This window comes from Schistocerca cancellata, chromosome 2 (genome assembly GCF_023864275.1).
Source record: "Schistocerca cancellata isolate TAMUIC-IGC-003103 chromosome 2, iqSchCanc2.1, whole genome shotgun sequence".
NCBI classification, from domain to species: Eukaryota; Metazoa; Arthropoda; class Insecta; order Orthoptera; family Acrididae; genus Schistocerca; species Schistocerca cancellata.
Window position 1 is genome coordinate 567,076,659 of NC_064627.1, and position 19,736 is coordinate 567,096,394.

The following is a 19,736-nucleotide window of genomic DNA, read 5'->3' on the forward strand; positions in this document are numbered from 1 at the left end:
GCTGATGTCATAACACATGTCCTATCATCCTGTCCCTTCTTCCTGTCAGTGTTTTTCACATCCTCCTTTCTTCGCCAACTCTGAGGAGGGCCTCCTCATTCTCTACCTTGTTAGTCCACCTAATTTTCAACACCATTCTAATACCACCACATCTCAAACGCTTCAGTTCATTCCTTTTCCCCCATAACTGTCTTCCCTACAACGCTGTGCTCCAAACATACACTCTCAAAAATTTCTTTCTCCAACTAAGACCGATTATTGATAGTAGTGGACTTCTTTCGGCGAGGAATGCTGTCTTTGCCTGTTCTAGTGTGCTTTTTATGTCCGCCCTCCTTCGTCCATCACGAGTTACTTTGATTCCAAGATAACCGATTCTCCACTTGGACCATGTCGTGGTCACTAATTCTGATGTTAAGTTTACCGCTAATCTCATTTTTGATAATCCTCGCTACCTTCGTCTTTCTTCAGTTTGACATCCAAATCCGTATTCTGTACTCATTACACTGTTCATTCCATTCAACGGGTCCTGCAATTCTTTTTCACTTACACTGATGGTAGCAACGTCATCAGCGAATATTACTTTCACATTCTTTCAGCCTGAATTTTCTTTTCTTTCATTACCGTAATTGCTTCTTCGAACTGTAGACCAGTGGTCAGCGAAATGGCTGCCAAGTGGAGGACCCATGTTTGACTCCTCATATCGCCAAAGATGTTCACTTGGTAAGAGGAGTGGAACAGGGTGTTCTTGTTGTATGCTACATTTTACACAACGGTGAGGAGAGGCGGGCTACAGAATGGTTCAGCGCCTGTCGTCCTAGGGCAGCTGGGCAGAAGCAGAAATGATTAGCGAACAGTAAATACAGTGAACACAAGTTTTAGTGAACTTCTAGCTTTGTTCAGGTATTGCAAAGAAACTTTACAGAAGAACAAACAGCAATAAATTCCAGTTGTTACAAAAGAGCGTCGTGCAATGTGATAGTCCCACGAGTAACTGTCAAGACTGACTAAGACTGAAGACTGTCAAAGATTGCCACTGAGACGCCACCAGCTATCCCATACCGCAGCGGCAGAGGGCACGCATAGTCAGAACTGCTGAAGGCGTGGCTCAGCAGGCGCACGTCATTGGATCCGTCGGTACCCGCGCGACCTTTATCTGCCTCTGTCGGAAACGTGCATTTTCGTTGCAAGTGAAGGTGGTATCGATGTCTGGTATCACACTACTCAGCCTTGTGATGCCAATTGAACGACTATACCGAGTATTACCGGTTCCAGGACGCTACAATGGCCAGCTGAGCTGTGTGCTGACTACATGCCTCTCCATATTTCATCCAAGTGACACCTTCGGCTGATGGATGACATGGCAGTCGGTTGGTCCCGACTAACCCGCCTGTGACAGATTGGCAGAGCTTTCATTTTTTACTCCCCTCCTTCTTCGCTCTATAGGCTAAACAGTAGGGGCTGAAGACTGCATCACTGTCGAACATCCTTTTCAATTCGAGCACTCTGTTCTTGATCTTCCATTCTTATTGTCCCCTCTTGGTTTTTGTGTACATTATGCTTGCTATCTTTGGGACTGTGTGGATTGTGGATGATTTTTTTCCGGAAGTCTGATGCTATGTCTCCAGTCTCATAGGTAAGAGATACGACGAGGGTAATCCCAAAAGTAAGGTCTCCTATTTTTAGAAGTACATAGGCCTGTTTATTTCTACAATGGTTAACATAAATTTACAGCTTGAACATTTAGCAATTTTTCGACATAATCACCATTTCTGTCGACGCTGTGGCAGTTTTTGTATGCCCATGTCATACCAGATCGCCGCCATGCTGTTCAGAAAGTTATGAGCCTCTTCTTTCACCTCGTCGTCGGAGCTGACTCGCTTTCTGGCCAAATGATCTTTTAACCTATAGAACAGGTGATAGTCACTGGGCGCCAAGTCAGGACTATAGGGTGGGTAGGTGATTATGTTCCACTGAAACTGTTGCAGGAGAGCAACGGTTTGCCGAGCGATGTGTGGGCGAGCGTTGTCATGGAGAATGTGTAAGCCTTTGGTCAACATTCCTCTTCTCCGGTTCTGAATTGCCCGTTTGAGTTTTTTATGGGTCTCACAGTACATGTCAGCGTTAATTGTGGTCCCAGCGATTCAGCTCCGACGACGAGGCGGAAGAAGAGGTTCATAACTTTCTCAACAGCATGGCGGCGAGCTGGTATGACATGGGCATACAAAAACTGCCACAGCGTCTACAAAAATATATCGACAAAAATGATGATTATGTCGAAAAATAGATAAATGTTCAAGCTGTAAACTGATGTAAACCATTGTAGAAATAAACAGGTCTGTGTACTTATAAAAAAATAGGAGACCTTCATTTTGGGATTACCCTCGTAGAAAATGGTTTGGTTGCTATTTCCCCAGATAATTTCAGACATTAAGAAGGAATGTTATCTATTGTTTCCACCTCATATCGCTCTTAAACAAGAAGCAACGTTACAGGCAACGGTTGTGTGAGGTGTTCCTCGAAGTAGGGTGATAGCGTTTCTGTTGGTTACAATATAAACGGTGATTCAACCTTTCCTACTGATATGTTTAATGCAACCCGCAAATTCTTCAAATACCATGCGTGAGTTTTTAGTATTCTCTCGCCCATTGTGAGCAAACTGAGTCCTACAGAACATTTTTGTACTTAAATTTTGTACTGGGACAGGTTTTCGTTAGAGGCTGTAGTTCACGTGTTGTTCAAGAAAAATGTACAAAAGTGACCTACCAATACTTTCCCACACTCGGCCCCCTCTGGCCTGGATTTGGAGCATATAATTCATGATAATCCCTGCTATCAATGTAAAAAAAATTGCGACTGCAGGAATTATTCCCGACATTCGACCTTTTTGGTCTCCATTGACTGGTCTTATAACGCCACAGGCTTTGTCGAGCACTTACCACTCGTAAAACTGACTATGGGGAAAATGTTACGTAACAATTTTGTGAAATTTAGCATCGCAAAATAAACAATTACATCGTTGTATTCGTAAAGCTTTCTGGCTACGAAAGTGCTGTGTCTGTAAAGGTTACGTCTGGATCGAATTGTCAACGTAATTAGCTTTAGGGTAACTTTTACAAAAATCGTTTTTCTTTCACTAACATCACGGGCATGTTTAAATCAATAATGTTAACGAAACAACCAACTATGCTGGTGGTGTAATAGCCCAATCGCTAGAGACCAAAAATGTCGAATATCGGGAATACTTCGTGTAGTCGGAAATTTTTGTACAGTGGTAGGAGGAAGTCCTAACTGGTGAGAGATGAGTAGGGGGTGGAGGCGTGTTTGAAGGTCACTTTTGAACGTTTTTCTTGAATCACTCGAAAACCGTGGTCTTCAGCGAAAACGTATCCCAGTGCAAAAGTTAATTACATTAAATTTGCCCCAAAAAAGGTCTTGCTCATTTTTACTGTAGGACCTACAGTTTGCACAAAGCGAGCGAGAGGATATGAAAAACTAGCGTGTGGTTTTTGAAGGCAATGTGGGTTGCATACAACCCACCGGTAGGGGCAGATGAATTACCCTGTATGTATACTTCTGCCCATTAACTTGCACACCAGGAAGGATAACAAATAACGCAATTTTGCTTCTGGTGTATATTGTAGGAAGAATACACGGTTGAGTACACGGAGTGAGAAACTTAGTCTGGGAATGGAGTTGAACTGAGTTTGGATGACAGACAAGGTACATCATTCAAAGCTGCTTCTACTCTGTGCCAGAGTTCCTCAATCCTAAAGGCAGGCGACTGGCGGTGTTTGAGTCTCTTCGCAACCCACGACCAGATGTTTTCAATGGCTGAGAGATCCGAAAATGTACTAGCCGTAGCAACAGTCGAACATCTTCTGTATCGGAGTGTGTTCAGGACACGGATAACATAAGTGTGTCCAGGACACGGGTAACATGGGGTCTTTTGCTATCATGTTGAAAGATAACACCATAGAGATCTCGACGATTCGGCAGGCACCGGCCTTAAGGCGTCAGAAATCTACGCCAGCCGTGGGTCACCATGTTAGGGACCCAGTCGCAACCCCCTAGCATCATTCCAGGTGTTGCATGCGTATGACTGTTACGAAGCCTCTACAGACGTCGATCTCCTACGTCATACTGAAATGCGACTTTTCTGCAAAGACAGCGTAGTGCCAGTTCTGTGTGCAGTGTTGTTGGACGCACACTGTCTGCATGCCTCTCTCCGCTATCTCTTCAAAGGAAACTGCAATTATGGTTGTCGTACTGACAGTCCATTGTGCTCTAGACGTCGTCGCACTGTCTGTGTAGATACTTGTCTTGCAGCAAATAAACCCATTTCCTGAGTCATGCTAAATGACGTGCTGGTATATCAAATGTTCAAATGTGGGTGAAGTCCAAAGGCACCAAACTGCTGACGTCATCGGTCGCTAGACTTACATGCAACTTAAACTAACTTACGCCAAGGACAACACATACACCCATGAGCGAGGGAGCAATCGGACCTCTGGCGGAAGGGGCCGCGCGATTCGTGACATGGCGCCTCTAACCGCGATACCGCTCCGCGCTGCTGTTTGTGTCCTACTTGACCGAGCAAACACTAGGTCTGCCCTCCCGAGTGTTTGTCGAGCGAGAGCGTTGAGAATCTGCGTGGCATTCAGTACGGCTCTTGTGAACCTATCGATTCCATTATACCACGACGGTAGTGGGATCCTGACCAACGCGAACAGCAATATCGCGGAAGGATAAACGGCAGTGTTGATACATCAAGATCTGCGTGCGGTAGATGTTTTCCTTTTTACACGATAAAGCGAGATCTTCTCACAAATAATCAACATTCAAATGCGATTTCGCAATCAGATATCCCGCTGCATAATCTGCCCTTATAAACAGACTGTTGTTGGCGTTACTCCTACCTACTCTATGCTGTGTGCTGAAATGTTAATCATTTGCATCTCCAAGCATGCACGAGGGGCGTTCAGTAAACACTGCAACACATTTTTTGTGAAGGAGGCTGGTTTTATTAAGGATTCCAGTACACCATTTCATTCTCCACTCTTCTGGCTACAAAATCCTATTTCTCAACATAGTCTCTATTGAATGCGACGGCCTCACGCCACCTTCTAGAGGGCTTTTATACCCGCATGGGACCATTCTAAAGGTCAACGTCAGAGGCAATGTCTTGCTGCATCAATAACCTCCCCATCATCCACGTGCTGCTTCCGGCACCATACAGGTGGCAGTCGGAAGGTGCGAGATTCGGGCTGTAGGGTAAATGAGGAAGAGCAGTCCAGCGAAGTTTTGTGAGCGCCTCTCGGGTGCGCAGACTTCTGTGTCGTCGAGTTGACCAGCAAGGTGTGTGTGATCCGTTCATCACCTCGAATGAGAGTGTCCGCACGTTCCAATACTGCAGGAGTCACAGCTGTTTGCAGTCGGCCGGCACGCGGGAAATCGGACTGGTTTGCGCGACCCTGTTACGATGATGACACATGCCTTGCCCAACGACTCACCGTGATTTTGTTCACTGCTAGGTCTCCGTAGGCACTCGGCAAGCGCCCATGAATATCTGTGATGCTCTGGTTTTTCGCTGCAAGAAACTCAGTGACAGCTGTCTGTTGGGAACGCATCTCCGTTACAGACGCCATTTTGAAACCTAGCTGCCACCTGTCAGAACTTCATGAGGGTACTGGGGCTGAAGCGCGAATATTCCACTATGGATCACAACAAATCCTGATTTTTTTCAACCCAAACTGACCGAGAAAAAAAGTGATGCATTACTTACTGAACGCCGCTAGTAACAGTACACTTGTAAGTGGGCTGTTTAGGTTTTTATGTTGGTAATGCCGCGTAGCGCTCGGTATGAAAATCACTGACTGTGCTGTGTGCAGTCTGTGGCTGATTGGCACATTGTTGGAATAATCGCTTGTGTAGTGTTGGGCAGTTGGATGTGAACAGCGCGTAGCGTTACGCAGTTAAGAGGTGAGCCACCAGCAGTGGTGGATGTGGAGAGAGAGTTTTGAGCGGTCGATCTGGACGTGTGTCCGCCAGAAAAAGGAAATTTGTTTAATTGGATGTCACAAAATTATTTTGAACGCTATTAAGGTAAATACATTGTTTGTTTTCTATCAAAATCTTTCATTTGCTAACTATGCCTATCAGCAGTTAGTGCCTTCAGTAGTTAGAATCTATTATTTAACTGGCAGTACTGGCGCTCGCTGTATTGCAGTAGTTGGAGTAACGAAGATTTTTGTGAAGTAAGTGATTCATGAAAGGTATAGGTTATTGTTAGTCAGGGCCATTCTTTTGTAGGGATTATTGAAAGTCAGATTGCGTTGCGCAAAAAAAATTTGTGTGTCAGTTTAGTGATGATCAGAATAAGTAAACAGAGGACTGTCTGAGTACGTTCAGTTTTACTCAGCTGTCTTTGTATCAAATAACGTAGAAGTTTACCAGCACAGTAATTCATAATTTTTCTAAGGGAACGTTTCACACTTCGTACCAAATTTGACGTTTGTTGCACACCTCTTTCATGACGTTCTATCCCTAAAAGTCAGCAATGTCTGTGGATTTGTCGCAATTATGAAGATCGTTGAGTTTATTTTTTTGTAGTGGTTATTCGCTTTTACAGCTCTATAGAAGTAAGTCGTACTTTATTAGTAACCAAATCATGGCGACTCAGTCAGATGTACGACGACATCGACGCGCTTACTTCGCATCTCGCACTCCATACGGAGGGTGTACCTATTGTGGGGAAAGGGAGGACAGCTGCGCCGCCGCCCCCCCCCCCCCCCGAAAAATGCGAAGCAGAAGATTATAGCAAATGCAGAGATCGTAAAACAATACAAATTAACGAGGAAGAAAGCAGGTCACGCTAAGATGAAACGTACACTCTAAGACAAAAAAAAAAGGACGGACCAGGAAGGAATTATCGTAGTAGGATGGAAACCGGTAGATGTGATGTAGATATACAGACAAACAAATGATCACAATTTCAGAAAAAATAGATGATTTGTTCAAGAGGAAGAGTTCCACGAATAGAGCAAGTCAATAACGCATTGGTGCGCCTCTGACCCTTATCCGAACAGTTTTTCGGCTCGGCATTGATTGTTACAGTTGATGGATGCCCTCCTGAGGGATATAGCGGCAAATTGTGTCCACCTGCGACTCGCACACGTCGGGTGTGCCGTGTGAGAGCGGTGCCTACCTGCCGGCCTGGGCGGGCGCTCGGGCACGGCCGCCTGGCTGTCCCACAGCTTCCAGCGGCGCACCTGCTCCTCGCGCATGCGGCAGAACAGCGTCTGCTTCTGGTTGTCGTCCAGCTCCGCCAGCAGCTCGGGGTCCACCCACATCTCCTTCAGGATCTGCTGCAGCATCTGCAACACGCGGCCCACAGGGCGACGTTAATAACTGAGCCAGGCAGTTGCCACCGGTCATTTACGAAATATTTCTTTCATTTTTGAGAACTGGTCTCCGAGCTTTATCAGCTCATCCTCAGGTGAGGCATGTAGAAGTCACAGCGTTTGTTTCTAGGTTGCTTCGCGCAGCAGCACGGGCAGTATTGAGTTTAACATCCAACTCACAGTTTCCTTCCATTATAATATTTCACAAAATCCGAACAAATTCTGGTCATGCTGGCACAAAAGTTTGTGTCCAGTCACTCATGGACGAGACTGGAACTCAAGCTGAGAGGAGCAAAGCAAAAGCAGAAATGTTTATTTCTGTTTCCAAATGTTCCTTTACAAAGGAAAACCCAGGATAACTGCCCAATTTAATTCTCGTACCACTGAAAACGTGAGTGAAATAGATGTTAGTGTCAGTAGCGTTGAGAAACAGGTGAAATCGTAAAAACTGAAAAAAGCCCCAGAGACCGATGAAATGCCAATCCCAAATTCGTAGCTGAGGTAGCCCGTCTGTTAATTATCATCTATCGTTGATCCCTTGAACAAAAAATTGTACCCAGTGCTTGGAAGAAAGCACACGTCACATTTGTCCATAAGAAGGGTAGTAGATGTGATTCTCAAAAATACCGTCCAATGTCCTGGGAGTCCATTTGTTGTAGGACCTTAGGACGTATTCTCAGCTCAAATATAATGAGCTATCTTGAACAGAACGACCGCCTCCATAGCAACAAGCACTACTTTTGAAAACACAGATCTTATGAAACCCAACTCTCACTTTTCTCACATGACATCCTAAAATCCATGGATCAACGCAGTCAGATAGATGCAGTATTTTCCATCTTCCAAAAACATCTGACTACGTTTATTATCAAAATTACGATCATATGGGGTATCAGACGAAATATGTGATATGTGACTGGATTGAGGATTTCTCGGCAGGGAGGACGCAGCATCTTATATTGGATGGAGAGTCATCGATTCATGTGGAAGTAACAGCGCGTTTGGTCTCTAACTTTTCATAATGCATATTAATGATATTGTGGACGATATTAATAGCAACGTCAGACTTTTTTCAGATGATGCAGTTGTCTACAACGAAATACAGTCTGAACGAAGATGCACAAATATTCAATCAGACCTTAATAAGATTTGGAAGTGGTGCAATGACTGGGAGCTTGCTTTAAATATTCAAAAATTTAAAACTGTGCACTTCACATAACAAAAGAAAAACATTGTATCCTATGAATATAACAATAACTAGTCACGTATGGAATCTCTAAACCCATACAAATACTTGTGTGTAACACTTAGTAGGAACATGAAGTGAAGTATACACGTAGGCTTAGTCATGGATAAAGCAGGTAGCAGACTTCGGTTTACTGGTAGAATATTAGGGAAACGCAATCAGTCTACAAAGGAGATTGTTTACAAATCTCTCGTGCGACCCATTCTAGAATAATGTGCAAGTTTGTGAGACGCACAGCAAATAGGACTAGCAGCGGATATTGAACGTATACAGAGAAGGGCAGCACGAATGACACAGATTTTTTTGACCCGTGGAAGAATGTCACTGAGATGCTGGCTGATAGACAGAGACTACCCCGAGGAAGTCTCCTAACAAAGTTTCAAGAACCGGCTTTAAATCATGACTCTAGCAATATATTACAATCCGGTACACATCACTTCCACATGGATCGTGACGATAAGATTAGATTAACTACAGCACGTACAGAGGCATTTAAACAATGATTTTTCCCTCGCTCCTTACGAACGCAACGGGAACAAGCCCTAATGACCGGTACAGTGGGTCGTACCCTCTGCCATGCACTTCACAATGGTTCGCAGAGTATAAATATAGATGTAGATGAAGATAGATGTAGATAAATTGGGTATCAGCTAAAGACTTAAACACTAGTCACTATTTGTCACTAGGATAGTTTTAAAAAAACATAATAATAGGCAGGGAAAAGGAAGAGCAGTTCAATAGAATGGATTGTGTCTTCAAAAGAAGTTATAAAATGAACATCAACAAAAGCGAAACAAGAGTGCTGTGCCCTCCAGACCTACGCCGAAGAGCGCCGGTCAGCCTTCGAATCAGGCGCAACATAGTTAAAGCCAAACACCAGAGAGGGCGCACTCGACAATGACTATGTTATACGTTCCCCTTACGTCTAACAGATAGTTCCTAAATGGACAACCATCCGTCAAACGTGAATATAATCAGACACATGGTTCCACTCAGCAGCTATCCAGTACCTCAAGATGATATCTGAGGACTCGGCGCCAAGAAGAGCCAAAGTGGACTTTACGCAAGTGATTAAGTCATCGTTTGCTCGAACTAGGACTATATCAGGCTTCAGATCTGTGCAAGAGAGCATCGGTGAATCGGTCTATATTGCCACACACAGTTTTCATGCTCCACTTATTAGCAAATGACGTAGTAATGACAGAAGGTGGACTATAATCTGATGACGCCCGAAGTAGAGAGGATATAAAACTCAGAGCGGCAATAGCAAGGAGAGCATTTCCGAAAAAAAGGAACTTTTAAGGGCTCCGGAAAGGCTCAAAATCATGAAAAGTTCAATTTTTACTTTTTTGCATTTTCTGAATCTGCAGACTATTACCTTTTAATAGATACATAATTTATTCAATTCCGAAGACTACAACTATTTTTAAATTTTTTTTGAAATGTGTTCTACATGGGCGTGACCCACTGTGGCGCTGTTAAACTGCTGTCAAATTGTGTTATTATTAACGTCCGTGTTCATCAGGTACATTTTAGTGATGTGAGATAAAGTATGTGTTGTGGCTAACCTGTGATGGTTCAATATATATCGCTGGTGTGATTGTCGATTGTTTCATGTTTATTTACTCTGTCGTTATCTCGAAAATATTCGTAATTAATTCTGTTTCTTGAGTCTCTGTTTTGTTGAAGTATAATAATGAGTAAAAGTAAAGGCTATTAGGCAAAATACACAAAGTGTCGACGAAATGAAGAAGGCTGTTTGGGCTCTTTTTTTTCATACTTCTTCAACCGATGAAAATCCCCAACGTAGCTTGTGTCCCAAAGAAGAAGACAGTTGGTGTAAATATAACAAAGGATTGCTAACTGGTGAAGTGTACACTCATAAGCATAGTCTGCCTCATGCAATAATGGAGGTGATAAAACCTATTTTCAGAGACTTAGCAGCACCTGAACTGTTGAAAAAGTGTATTGACGGAAAAACTCAAAACCCCAATGAAAGTGTAAATAGTGTTATATGGTCGAGAATCCCCAAGACTGTATTTGTTGGAATAGAAACACTTCACTTTGGTGTGTATGATGCTGTTGCAACTTTCAATGATGGCAACATTGTAAGGTGCAAGGTATTTAGAAATATGGGAATGAAGATAGGTTCTAACATGGTACGAGCGATGCTTGCTTTAGACAAGGAACGCCTTCGGGCTGCAGACAGGGCTGTAAAGAGTCTAGAAATACAAGCAAGAGTAAACAGGAGGAGGAACAAGAGGAAGCTGGAGGAGGAGTTTGCAGAGGATGAAGATAATCCATCCTATGGACCTGGAATGCACTAAAAAGTTAATCCAATCTTTGTCGCTCGATTCCCAAAACTTTTATTTTCTCATACTAATTACATGTTTTCTAAGGATCTTCCAAACATATTTGTTTCAAACTTTCAGTAAATGTTACACAGTACCTTCTGCATAATTTAACACAGCCTTTTTCCAAAAAACTGTATATTTTTGAATATATAAATAAAAAATTGCAAAAAAATGTTGTGAATTTTCATTACAATTGAAAAAATCATCTTTAATAACTGAACTAAAATTTTGTAAAATTCCTGTGTTAAGTTGTAGCCCATATTCCAATAAATAACCTGTAAAAAGTTCAACTTCCTACCTCAAATACTTTGTGAGGAAAGATGTAATTTATAACCGTTATTTTAACATTGCAAGTATAGGGCGTTCCGGAGCCCCTTAAGCTTCGAACGAAAATTTCATTTGTTTGGAAGGGTTGTTTCTGAAGGCCTGGAGTGTATCATTGTACAGAACTGTGATATGGACGATAAACTGTTCAGACCAGATGTTTATTTTTGCTGGGTTACGACCTGGCTCGCACTTGATGATGCTTTTCGTGTCAGTATTGTCTTAGTCTGGTTGCGTTTTAACATGAATTCATGTTTTTGCATGAGATTCATTACTGATACTGTTCAATGCATATTCACCTGCATTAACGATTTGAATGATAGGTTATTTTGAAAAAAGATCTAAACTTAACTCCGCCCGAACAGGCCATGAAGGCCCAACGGTACAGACCGACCGCCGTGTCATCCTCAGCCCACAGGCGTCACTGGAAGCGGCTACGTAGCGGCGTTTGGTCAGCACACCGCTCTCCCGGCCGTATGTCAGTTTACGAGACCGGAGCCGCTACTTCTCAATCAAGCAGCTCATCAGTTGGCTCACAAGGGCTGAGAGTGCCCCGCTTGCCAACAGCGCTCGGAAGACCGAATGCTCACCCATCCAAGCGCTAGCCCAGTCCGACAGCGCTTTTCGGTTATCTGACGGGAACCGGTGTTACCACTGCGGCAAGGCCGTTGGCCGTAGGTTACTTTGAAAGCAGTAAATTACTATCCACACAACGCTGCAAAGTTGGTTATAATGTATGATGATTTTACAAATGGTGTATGCTCTCCCTATATATACTGCGCCGGTTATAATATTTTTCAACTGTATATTACTTTTTTGGGATCACACAATTTTGGGTTCTATGCTGTGTCATTGTAAACTACTAAAACAACTAAATTGGTGACTTGTCGACTGGCTTACTGCGGCCCTCTTGAGAGCGGTTATTTTATCCAAAATGACAACAGTTGTGGAAGCCTACGAATGTATATTACTTTGCTAAGAATTGTTCTCGGACAATTTCTTTTTCTTCTTATTTACAGATCTGAAGGTAGTTATTATACACAACCGAAACCAGTCATCACGTTTTAAGTGTCTAATGTAATTTGTGGTCTAGGCAGTAAAAGATTTTTGTATATTTTTTTAAAATTTTAATAAAGGATAGAATACACGTTTTCGAAATGAAATGCTTCAGGAGAATGCTGAAGGTTGGGTTCGCCGACTGGGTAACTAATGAAGAGATGCTGAATCCAACAGGAAGACAAGAAATTTACGGGGCAATTTGACTGAGAGAGGGGGGAACAGAGTTGATAAGAAACATCTTGAGGAATTAAGAAACATTTAATATGGTAGTGGTTCAAATGGCTCTGAGCACTATGGGACTTAACTTCTGAGGCATCAGTCCCCTAGAACTTAGAACTACTTCAACCTAAGTAACCTAAGGACGTCACACACATCCATGCCCGAGGCAGGATTCGAACCTGCGACCGCAGCGGTCGCGCAGTTCCAGACTGTAGCGCCTAGAACCGCTCGGCCACTCCGACCGGCTTCATATGGTAGTAGACGGAAGCGAAGAGTGTAACAATTGAAGAGGAAACAAAGGATTGAGTACAGTAAGTATGTTGAAATGCACGTAGGTTGCAGTAACAATGCAAAGTTGAACAAGCTTGCACCGGATAGACTAGCATGGAGTGCTGCATCGAACAACAACAACAACAAAAACAGTCACGCATGAGCTGTCTACCAATATAACAACTGATTATTAGTGGCTGTATTTGCAGCGCACGACCCGCCACATACCGCCTGACCAAGATAATGGTTCCCAAACAGATATTCGAAAAAGACGTCAGGCATGTATTCTGCTATTACTTTCAATCGTAATCGTAAATACTGTAATGTGAGACCCGGAATGCTATCTTGCGCTCAGTTTTGCAATTATTCAGTTTCTGGGTAACGGTCGGCGCTGTGTTGCTTGGGACACTCACTCACAAATTACTTTTCGACATATTCGTGAGCGTTGCTCATGATTCTGGAGTCCTTACCAGGTTGGGTTAAAAGGAGAGAGAGAAAGAGAGAGAGAGAGAGAGAGCGAGAGAGAGAGAAGAAGAAGAAAAAGAAGAAGAAGAAGATCCAAAGAAGAGGGACGCGTTCCGTCACAGGATCGTCGCCAGAGCGTTACGGAGATGCTCAACAAACTGCAGTGGCAAACACTTAATCAAAGGAGTTGGCATCAGAGAGAGGTTTACTGTTCAAATTCCGAGAGAGTACTTTCCAAGACGAGTCGAGCAACGTATTATTTCCTCCCACTCAGCCACGAAGAGAATATCAGGGAGGTTAAAGATGATGCAGAAGTTTACCGATAGGATAGTGGAAAAAATACCCCCTGTCACTCACGATAAGGCGGCTTGCGGAGTATGGGTGTAGATGCAGAATCCCACACCAAGGTGATTATCGCAAAAGCGTCGTTTTTACAGCAGTTTTTCATTCGCACGGCACGGTCTTCTACTTGAAGTGTAAGCGTGCTGTTTCACTCGGCGTTGTGCACATTCGTCGCTTTACTTTTTCTTCACTTGCTGCAGGAAACCCACACGTGTCACACATTTAACGGTTTGACATAGTCTATGGTAATGCATCATCTTCTGCTGCATATTTGTATAAAAGCGCAATGACAATGTTTTAACTGCCACAGCGTACTGTTTTTCATTGCCCGTTACCCCTACAGTTACACACAATATTGAAGTTTGTGTTACACGAAGTATATCAAAAGGAACCCGAAGAGAAATCAGAGAACCGGCGACTTTACTGTAAGATTTTGTCATCGCAAACCCTGTCACTATCAGTGACGTAATTGTGGTACGAACTGACTAGCCACATCAAATAAATTGCCTCTAAGCACAGTGTGAGTGCGATACGGCCAACCTGTTTCAGACTCATATGCGGTTGGCGTACCGATACGCTAGGCCGGATGCCGGTAGTTCTGTTTTCACTTCTACACATGCAGCCACAAGTTTGATGTAAGCTAGGAAAGCTTGTAATACATACACATCCACCACGTCACATGTGACTGCTCACCTCCAGAATCTGATATTCTGCGCTTGCAATGAGCTGTCGTAGAAGAATACGCGCCCAGGGACTGTAAGGGCGACCATCATGAATGTGATGCCCTTTATAGACACGTAAAATGACATCCGTTCAGATGTGGGCCACGATGCAGCGACAGAAGTCATTTGACGACGAATTTTTCCTCTTATCTCAGGTGCTCTTTCTCCAGGAAGGCGGAGTCCTATCTTAATAGCTGCGCCACGTGCAAGACAGGCATCGTTCGTCTTTCAATTTACCACAGCAGTACCGGCCACTGTGTAGAGCAAATCTCCCATCTAAACAGCATAATAATCGACCAAAAGGAGGTGATTGCCACTTTTTATGTAAATGAATTAGCCAGTCTGCAGACGTGTTTTGCGACAAGAACTAAATTAAGTAATGCTGCGATTGGCTAAACGAGAGGTTTAACAGACTAACGGGAAATCAGTTCTAGAAGTCTTTGAGAATTCTATAATGAATAAAAACCTCTGTCCTCCATATTCCAGGGGAGGTACTGTTACGTCATTTTCGGGCCAATGTCTTCCTTGTAGCAACAGTAACTTCTAACTATGCACCAGAAGTATTTAGATATGAAAATGTTAGATTATTGCAAAAGTTCGTAGGGTTTTTGTTTTGCAGTTTGGTATTCTGGTTGCTATGGATCTGTTTATCGATTGTCATTTTTCATTTGTAGTTCGCTGTTGATATTTGAGTTTACATATTTTCATTTTGTCATTTGGAGATAGTGAGTGGAGCTGTAGGCGCTAGAAAATGGAGTGCCAAGTGGAGAAATCGGAACATTTACGACATATTGTTCTGTTCGAGATCAACAAAGGGGGTGACACCAGCGGAGACAGCTAGAGACATTTGCGCCTTTTATGCGGTTGATGCCATTGGACAGAACACTGGCCGCGCGGGGTAGCCGAGCGGTCTCAGGCGCCTTGTCACGGTTCGCGCGGCTCTACCCGTTGGAGGTCATGGGTGTGTGTATGCTGTCCTTAGCGTAAGTTAGTTTAAGTTAGATTGAGTAGTGTGTAAGCTTTGGGACCGATGACCTCAGCAGTTTGGTCCCATAAGACCTTCCCACAAATTTCCAAATTTTACAGAGCACGGCAAGAAAATTGTTTTCTCGTGTTTAGGAGGTTCATGTTGAAATTTGTGACTACATGTTCAGGAAGATCTTCGGGGTTTGATGACTACTCTTTAACTGCATTAACCCATAATGATACACGTCAGTGTACTCGAGAACTGGCAGATGTGATGAACTGTGATCATTCCATTATCGTGTGACACTTGTATGCGGTGTGGAAGATTCATAAATCATGAGTGGGTACCGCACGCTTTAATCCAAAATCACAAAAATCAGTGGGTGGCAATATGTGCATCTCGGCTTGTTCGTCATCAACTGGCTCGTGAACAGCACCGAACGATTCCCATCCTGTATCGTTACTGTTGACGAGAAATGGTTTCTTTATGCTAACATAAGGAAAAGAAAGGAATGGTTGGCCCAAACATAGCAGCAACTCCCCGTACAAATACTTGGGCGCATCTACAAAAGATAATGTTATGCATCTGGTGGAATAGCGACGGCATGGTGTACTACAAATTGTTTCCCCGAGGTGTAACCATCACTACTGACATTAATTGTCAACAACTGAGACTTCTTTCAGGCGCAGTCCAAGAACAACTACCAGGAAGACTGCGTGAAGTGACGCTACTCCACGATAACGCCTGCCCGCATTTCGCTAGACTGACAAACACTAAACAGGAGTTGGGTGGGGAAGTTATTCTGCAAACCACATTATTCATCTGACCTTGCGCCTACAAATTTTCGCCTTTTCCCCTCTCTATCGAATAACCTTCAGGAAACTATATTTTACTAATGATTAAAGCCTCTGTTAGGTGTATCTGTATTCTTAAGAAGAAACGCAACGAACTTCTGGACCAACCCAATAGCTATTGGTGTCTTTGGCACCATTCAACTAAAACACACGCAGAGCTGCGAACTGCTTAGAATGGGACGACAATAGAGCCATTTGTCAGACTCACATCACACAAAATAAATAATGTGCGGTTGGTTAACGCAAAACCTATAGAAATTGCGCATTGGTTAAGACACTGGACTCTTATTTGGAAGTAGTGGTGCTCAAATTCCGGCCTGCCCGTTTTGATGAAGGTACATTGAATTATTTAATACTGAGATGGATCCTTTGATAACGCAACGGCCTGTATGCATATATTTCGGGACCAGTGGGGACGTGATGTCTTTGTACTAACTAACTAGTGCGAATTTCGAGTGGGGTAGCCTTATGGTGTATACTGTTGACAGGAAGTAGGAGAAAACTTTAGTCGAAGAATGATGTTTTGTGAGGTTAAGCCGTATTATTTCTCTGGTAACCAGACTTATTTATTTTTCAGAATATATTTTCACCCTGCAAGGAGTGCGCGCTCACCTGTACCGGCCCGGCGCACAGTTTTGATCTGCCGGGAAGTTCAAATTAGCTCACACTCTGCTGCACGGCGACAATTCAGCCTGGGAACTATCCGCTAAGCAGTAGCTAAGTCAATTCTTCGCAGTATCATTTCGTGCAGGTCTATGAGGGAAACTTATACGACGTCTGAAACATACGAGAGAAGCAGTGGCGGACATAGAGCTATGAGAGCAGGTCGTGTGTCGTGCTTGGACAGCTCAGTCAGTAGAGCATTTGCCCGCGAAAGGCTAAGGTCCCAGGTTCGAATACCAGTGCAACGCAGTTTTACTCTGCTGGGAAGTTTAAAAGTTATTTACTTAGTTTGCCTCTTTGGCTTTTGTTTCTGATTTGTTATCCACACACTTTCCTTTTAAACAGTTTCGAAAACATGACAACGGCCCAGTCTGGTGACTGTGCTACTGCATAACGACAAGGTACTGAAATGTGTTGCACCATGAGGCATCAGTCTTCTAGTGACTGATGATGGGTAGTAACAACCGAAACTGGTAACAATAGTAAAGGGTTTCACAGTGGTACGAAATGACCTTTAGTTGCTTGTTTCTGTACACGGGCAGATTCACTGATTATGACCTTTTCATTGAAACTACTCTCGAACAGTAAATATTGGCTTGGTGCATAAGTCCGTTGCGTGTTTCCATCAGTTTAATAAACAAAACAGATACAAATGGTTCAAATGGCTCTGAGCACTATGGGACTTAACATCTCAGGTCATCAGTCCCCTCGAACTTAGAACTACTTAAACCTAACTAACCTAAGGACACCACACACATCCATGCCCGAGGCAGGATTCGAACCTGCGACCGTAGCGGTCGCGCGGCTCCAGACTGTAGCGCCTAGAACGCCTCGGCCACTCCGGCCGACAACAGATACAAATAACAGAGACGTTAGTTACCAATAATAAATTCTCCTTCAGTATTTACTGCGGTTTGCCAAAGCTGAGGTAACTTTTCGAATCTACAACTGCAGAAATCACTTGGTTTTGAGACGAAGAACTCGTCATGTTCGGAGAGCATTTTCATCCGGAAAGGAGGTTCCTTGAAGGTTGTTTGGTAGAGAGCGGGAAGGGTGAAAATCTGAGGGCGCAAGATCAGGTGAATAAGGTGGGTGCACAATCCTCAAATCCTGTACAGTGTTTTTTGTTACTCTAATTGTAACAGAATGCAGGCGGGCGTTATCGCAAAGTAGTACCACTTCAGGTAGCCTTCCTGGTCGTTGATCTTTGATTGCATCTGCAAGTCGTCTCAGTTGTTCACAGTAAATGTTAACAGTGATGGTTACACCTCGGGAAGGGGGGGAGGAGATTAGTGTTTAACGTCCCGTCGACAACGAGGTCATTAGAGACGGAGCGCAAGCTCGGGTAAGGGAAGGATGGGGAAGGAAATCGGCCGTGTCCTTTCAAAGGAACCATCCCGGCAGGACCTCGGGAAGCAATCCTTAGTACACCACGCTCTCGCTGTTCCACTAAATGCGTAACATTATCTTTTGTGGATGCGCGCAGGTCTTTGCATGAGGAGTTGCTGCTTTGTTTGGGCTCAACCATTCCGATTTTTGAACCTTTCTCATTGGATGCAAATGTCGCTCAATGGTGGAATGATCACAGTTCGTTTTATTCGCCATTTCTCAAGTACAATGACTTGTATCATTCTGGATTAATGCGTTTAAACGTTTTTCATCAGACCCCGAAGGTCTTCCCGAACATCGGGAGTCATTAATGTCAAAACGATTCTCCTTAAAACGAGGAAACAATTTTCTTGTTGTGCTCTGTCCAATGGCATTATTCTCAAACAAAGTGCAAATGTTTCGGCCGCCTCCGCTGCTGTCACTCCTCCATTAACTCGAAGAGAAGAATATGTCGGAAACGTTCCGAGTTATTCACTTGACATTCCGTTTGCTAGCGTCCACAGTTCCATTCTCTATCTCCAAATGAGCAAATGACCATATGTAAACTCAAATAGGAACAGTGAACTACAAATGAAAATCGATAATTAAACCCATACCAACCGGAATACCGCCACAACTTACGCACGAACTTTATATGTTCAGCAGCTTTCTAGAGACTAATAATAACGTTCCTTAAATTATGTGTGGACTTCAGTGAGTAAGACTGACCCGACAGGGTACCCGAGAGCGCTAATGCACTGCTTCCTCCACTCGGGTAGGAGCGCTGGCCCCGGACCGAATCCGCCCGGCGGATTAACGACGAGGGCCGGTATGCCGGCCAGCCTGGATGCGGTTTTTAGGCAGTTTTCCACATCTTGCTGGGTGAATACCGGGCTGGTCCCCACTTTCCGCCTCAGTTACACGACTCGCAAACATTTGAAAACGTTCGCACTATTCCATGGCTTACACTAGACGCAGACAGCTGGGGTACACTAATTCCATGGGGTTCGGGGTGGCGGCAGGAAGGCCATCCGGCCACCCTCTGCAACTCACACTACCAATTCAATAGTGACACGGCCGACCCCCCTTGAAGTGGGACAAAGGCCCCAAGAAAGAGAGAGAAAGAACTTCAGAGACCAAGATTCACATGTCTGCCTACGGTAAGAAAGTTGCGCAAGAAGAGTGGTGCATTGTCACAAGAGAGTATATGCTCTGGGTTTCCCACAGACACAGTCGCGGTGTGTAACAGGTGCATCATAATGTGCTACTGAAATGACATCGCAACTGGAAACGTATTCCAAAGTTGCAGTACACGGGACTGTACGATTCCTGTGGGCGAAGTAACTAAATTGCACACAGATTCACCAAGAAATTCTGGTGGTATATGGACCAAATTCGAAATCGCAACAAGCGGTAGTGAAATGGGATCAACAATTTGATAAGGTCGCACAGACGTGGGTTAAGCTGATAGGGAAGTGCAGAC

General features: G+C 43.8%; 1 protein-coding gene across 2 annotated transcripts in view; it reads right to left on the minus strand.

The window, feature by feature from the left end:
* The window catches only part of LOC126162160 (SH2 domain-containing protein 4B-like), a 649,869-nt gene that overhangs the window by 29,352 nt on the left and 600,781 nt on the right, over positions 1-19,736 (minus strand). For both annotated transcript variants that reach the window (XM_049918472.1, XM_049918471.1), the window contains one exon: positions 7,205-7,373. In XM_049918472.1, the coding sequence (XP_049774429.1) occupies positions 7,205-7,373 (169 nt within the window). The remainder of the gene's footprint in view (positions 1-7,204; positions 7,374-19,736) is intronic.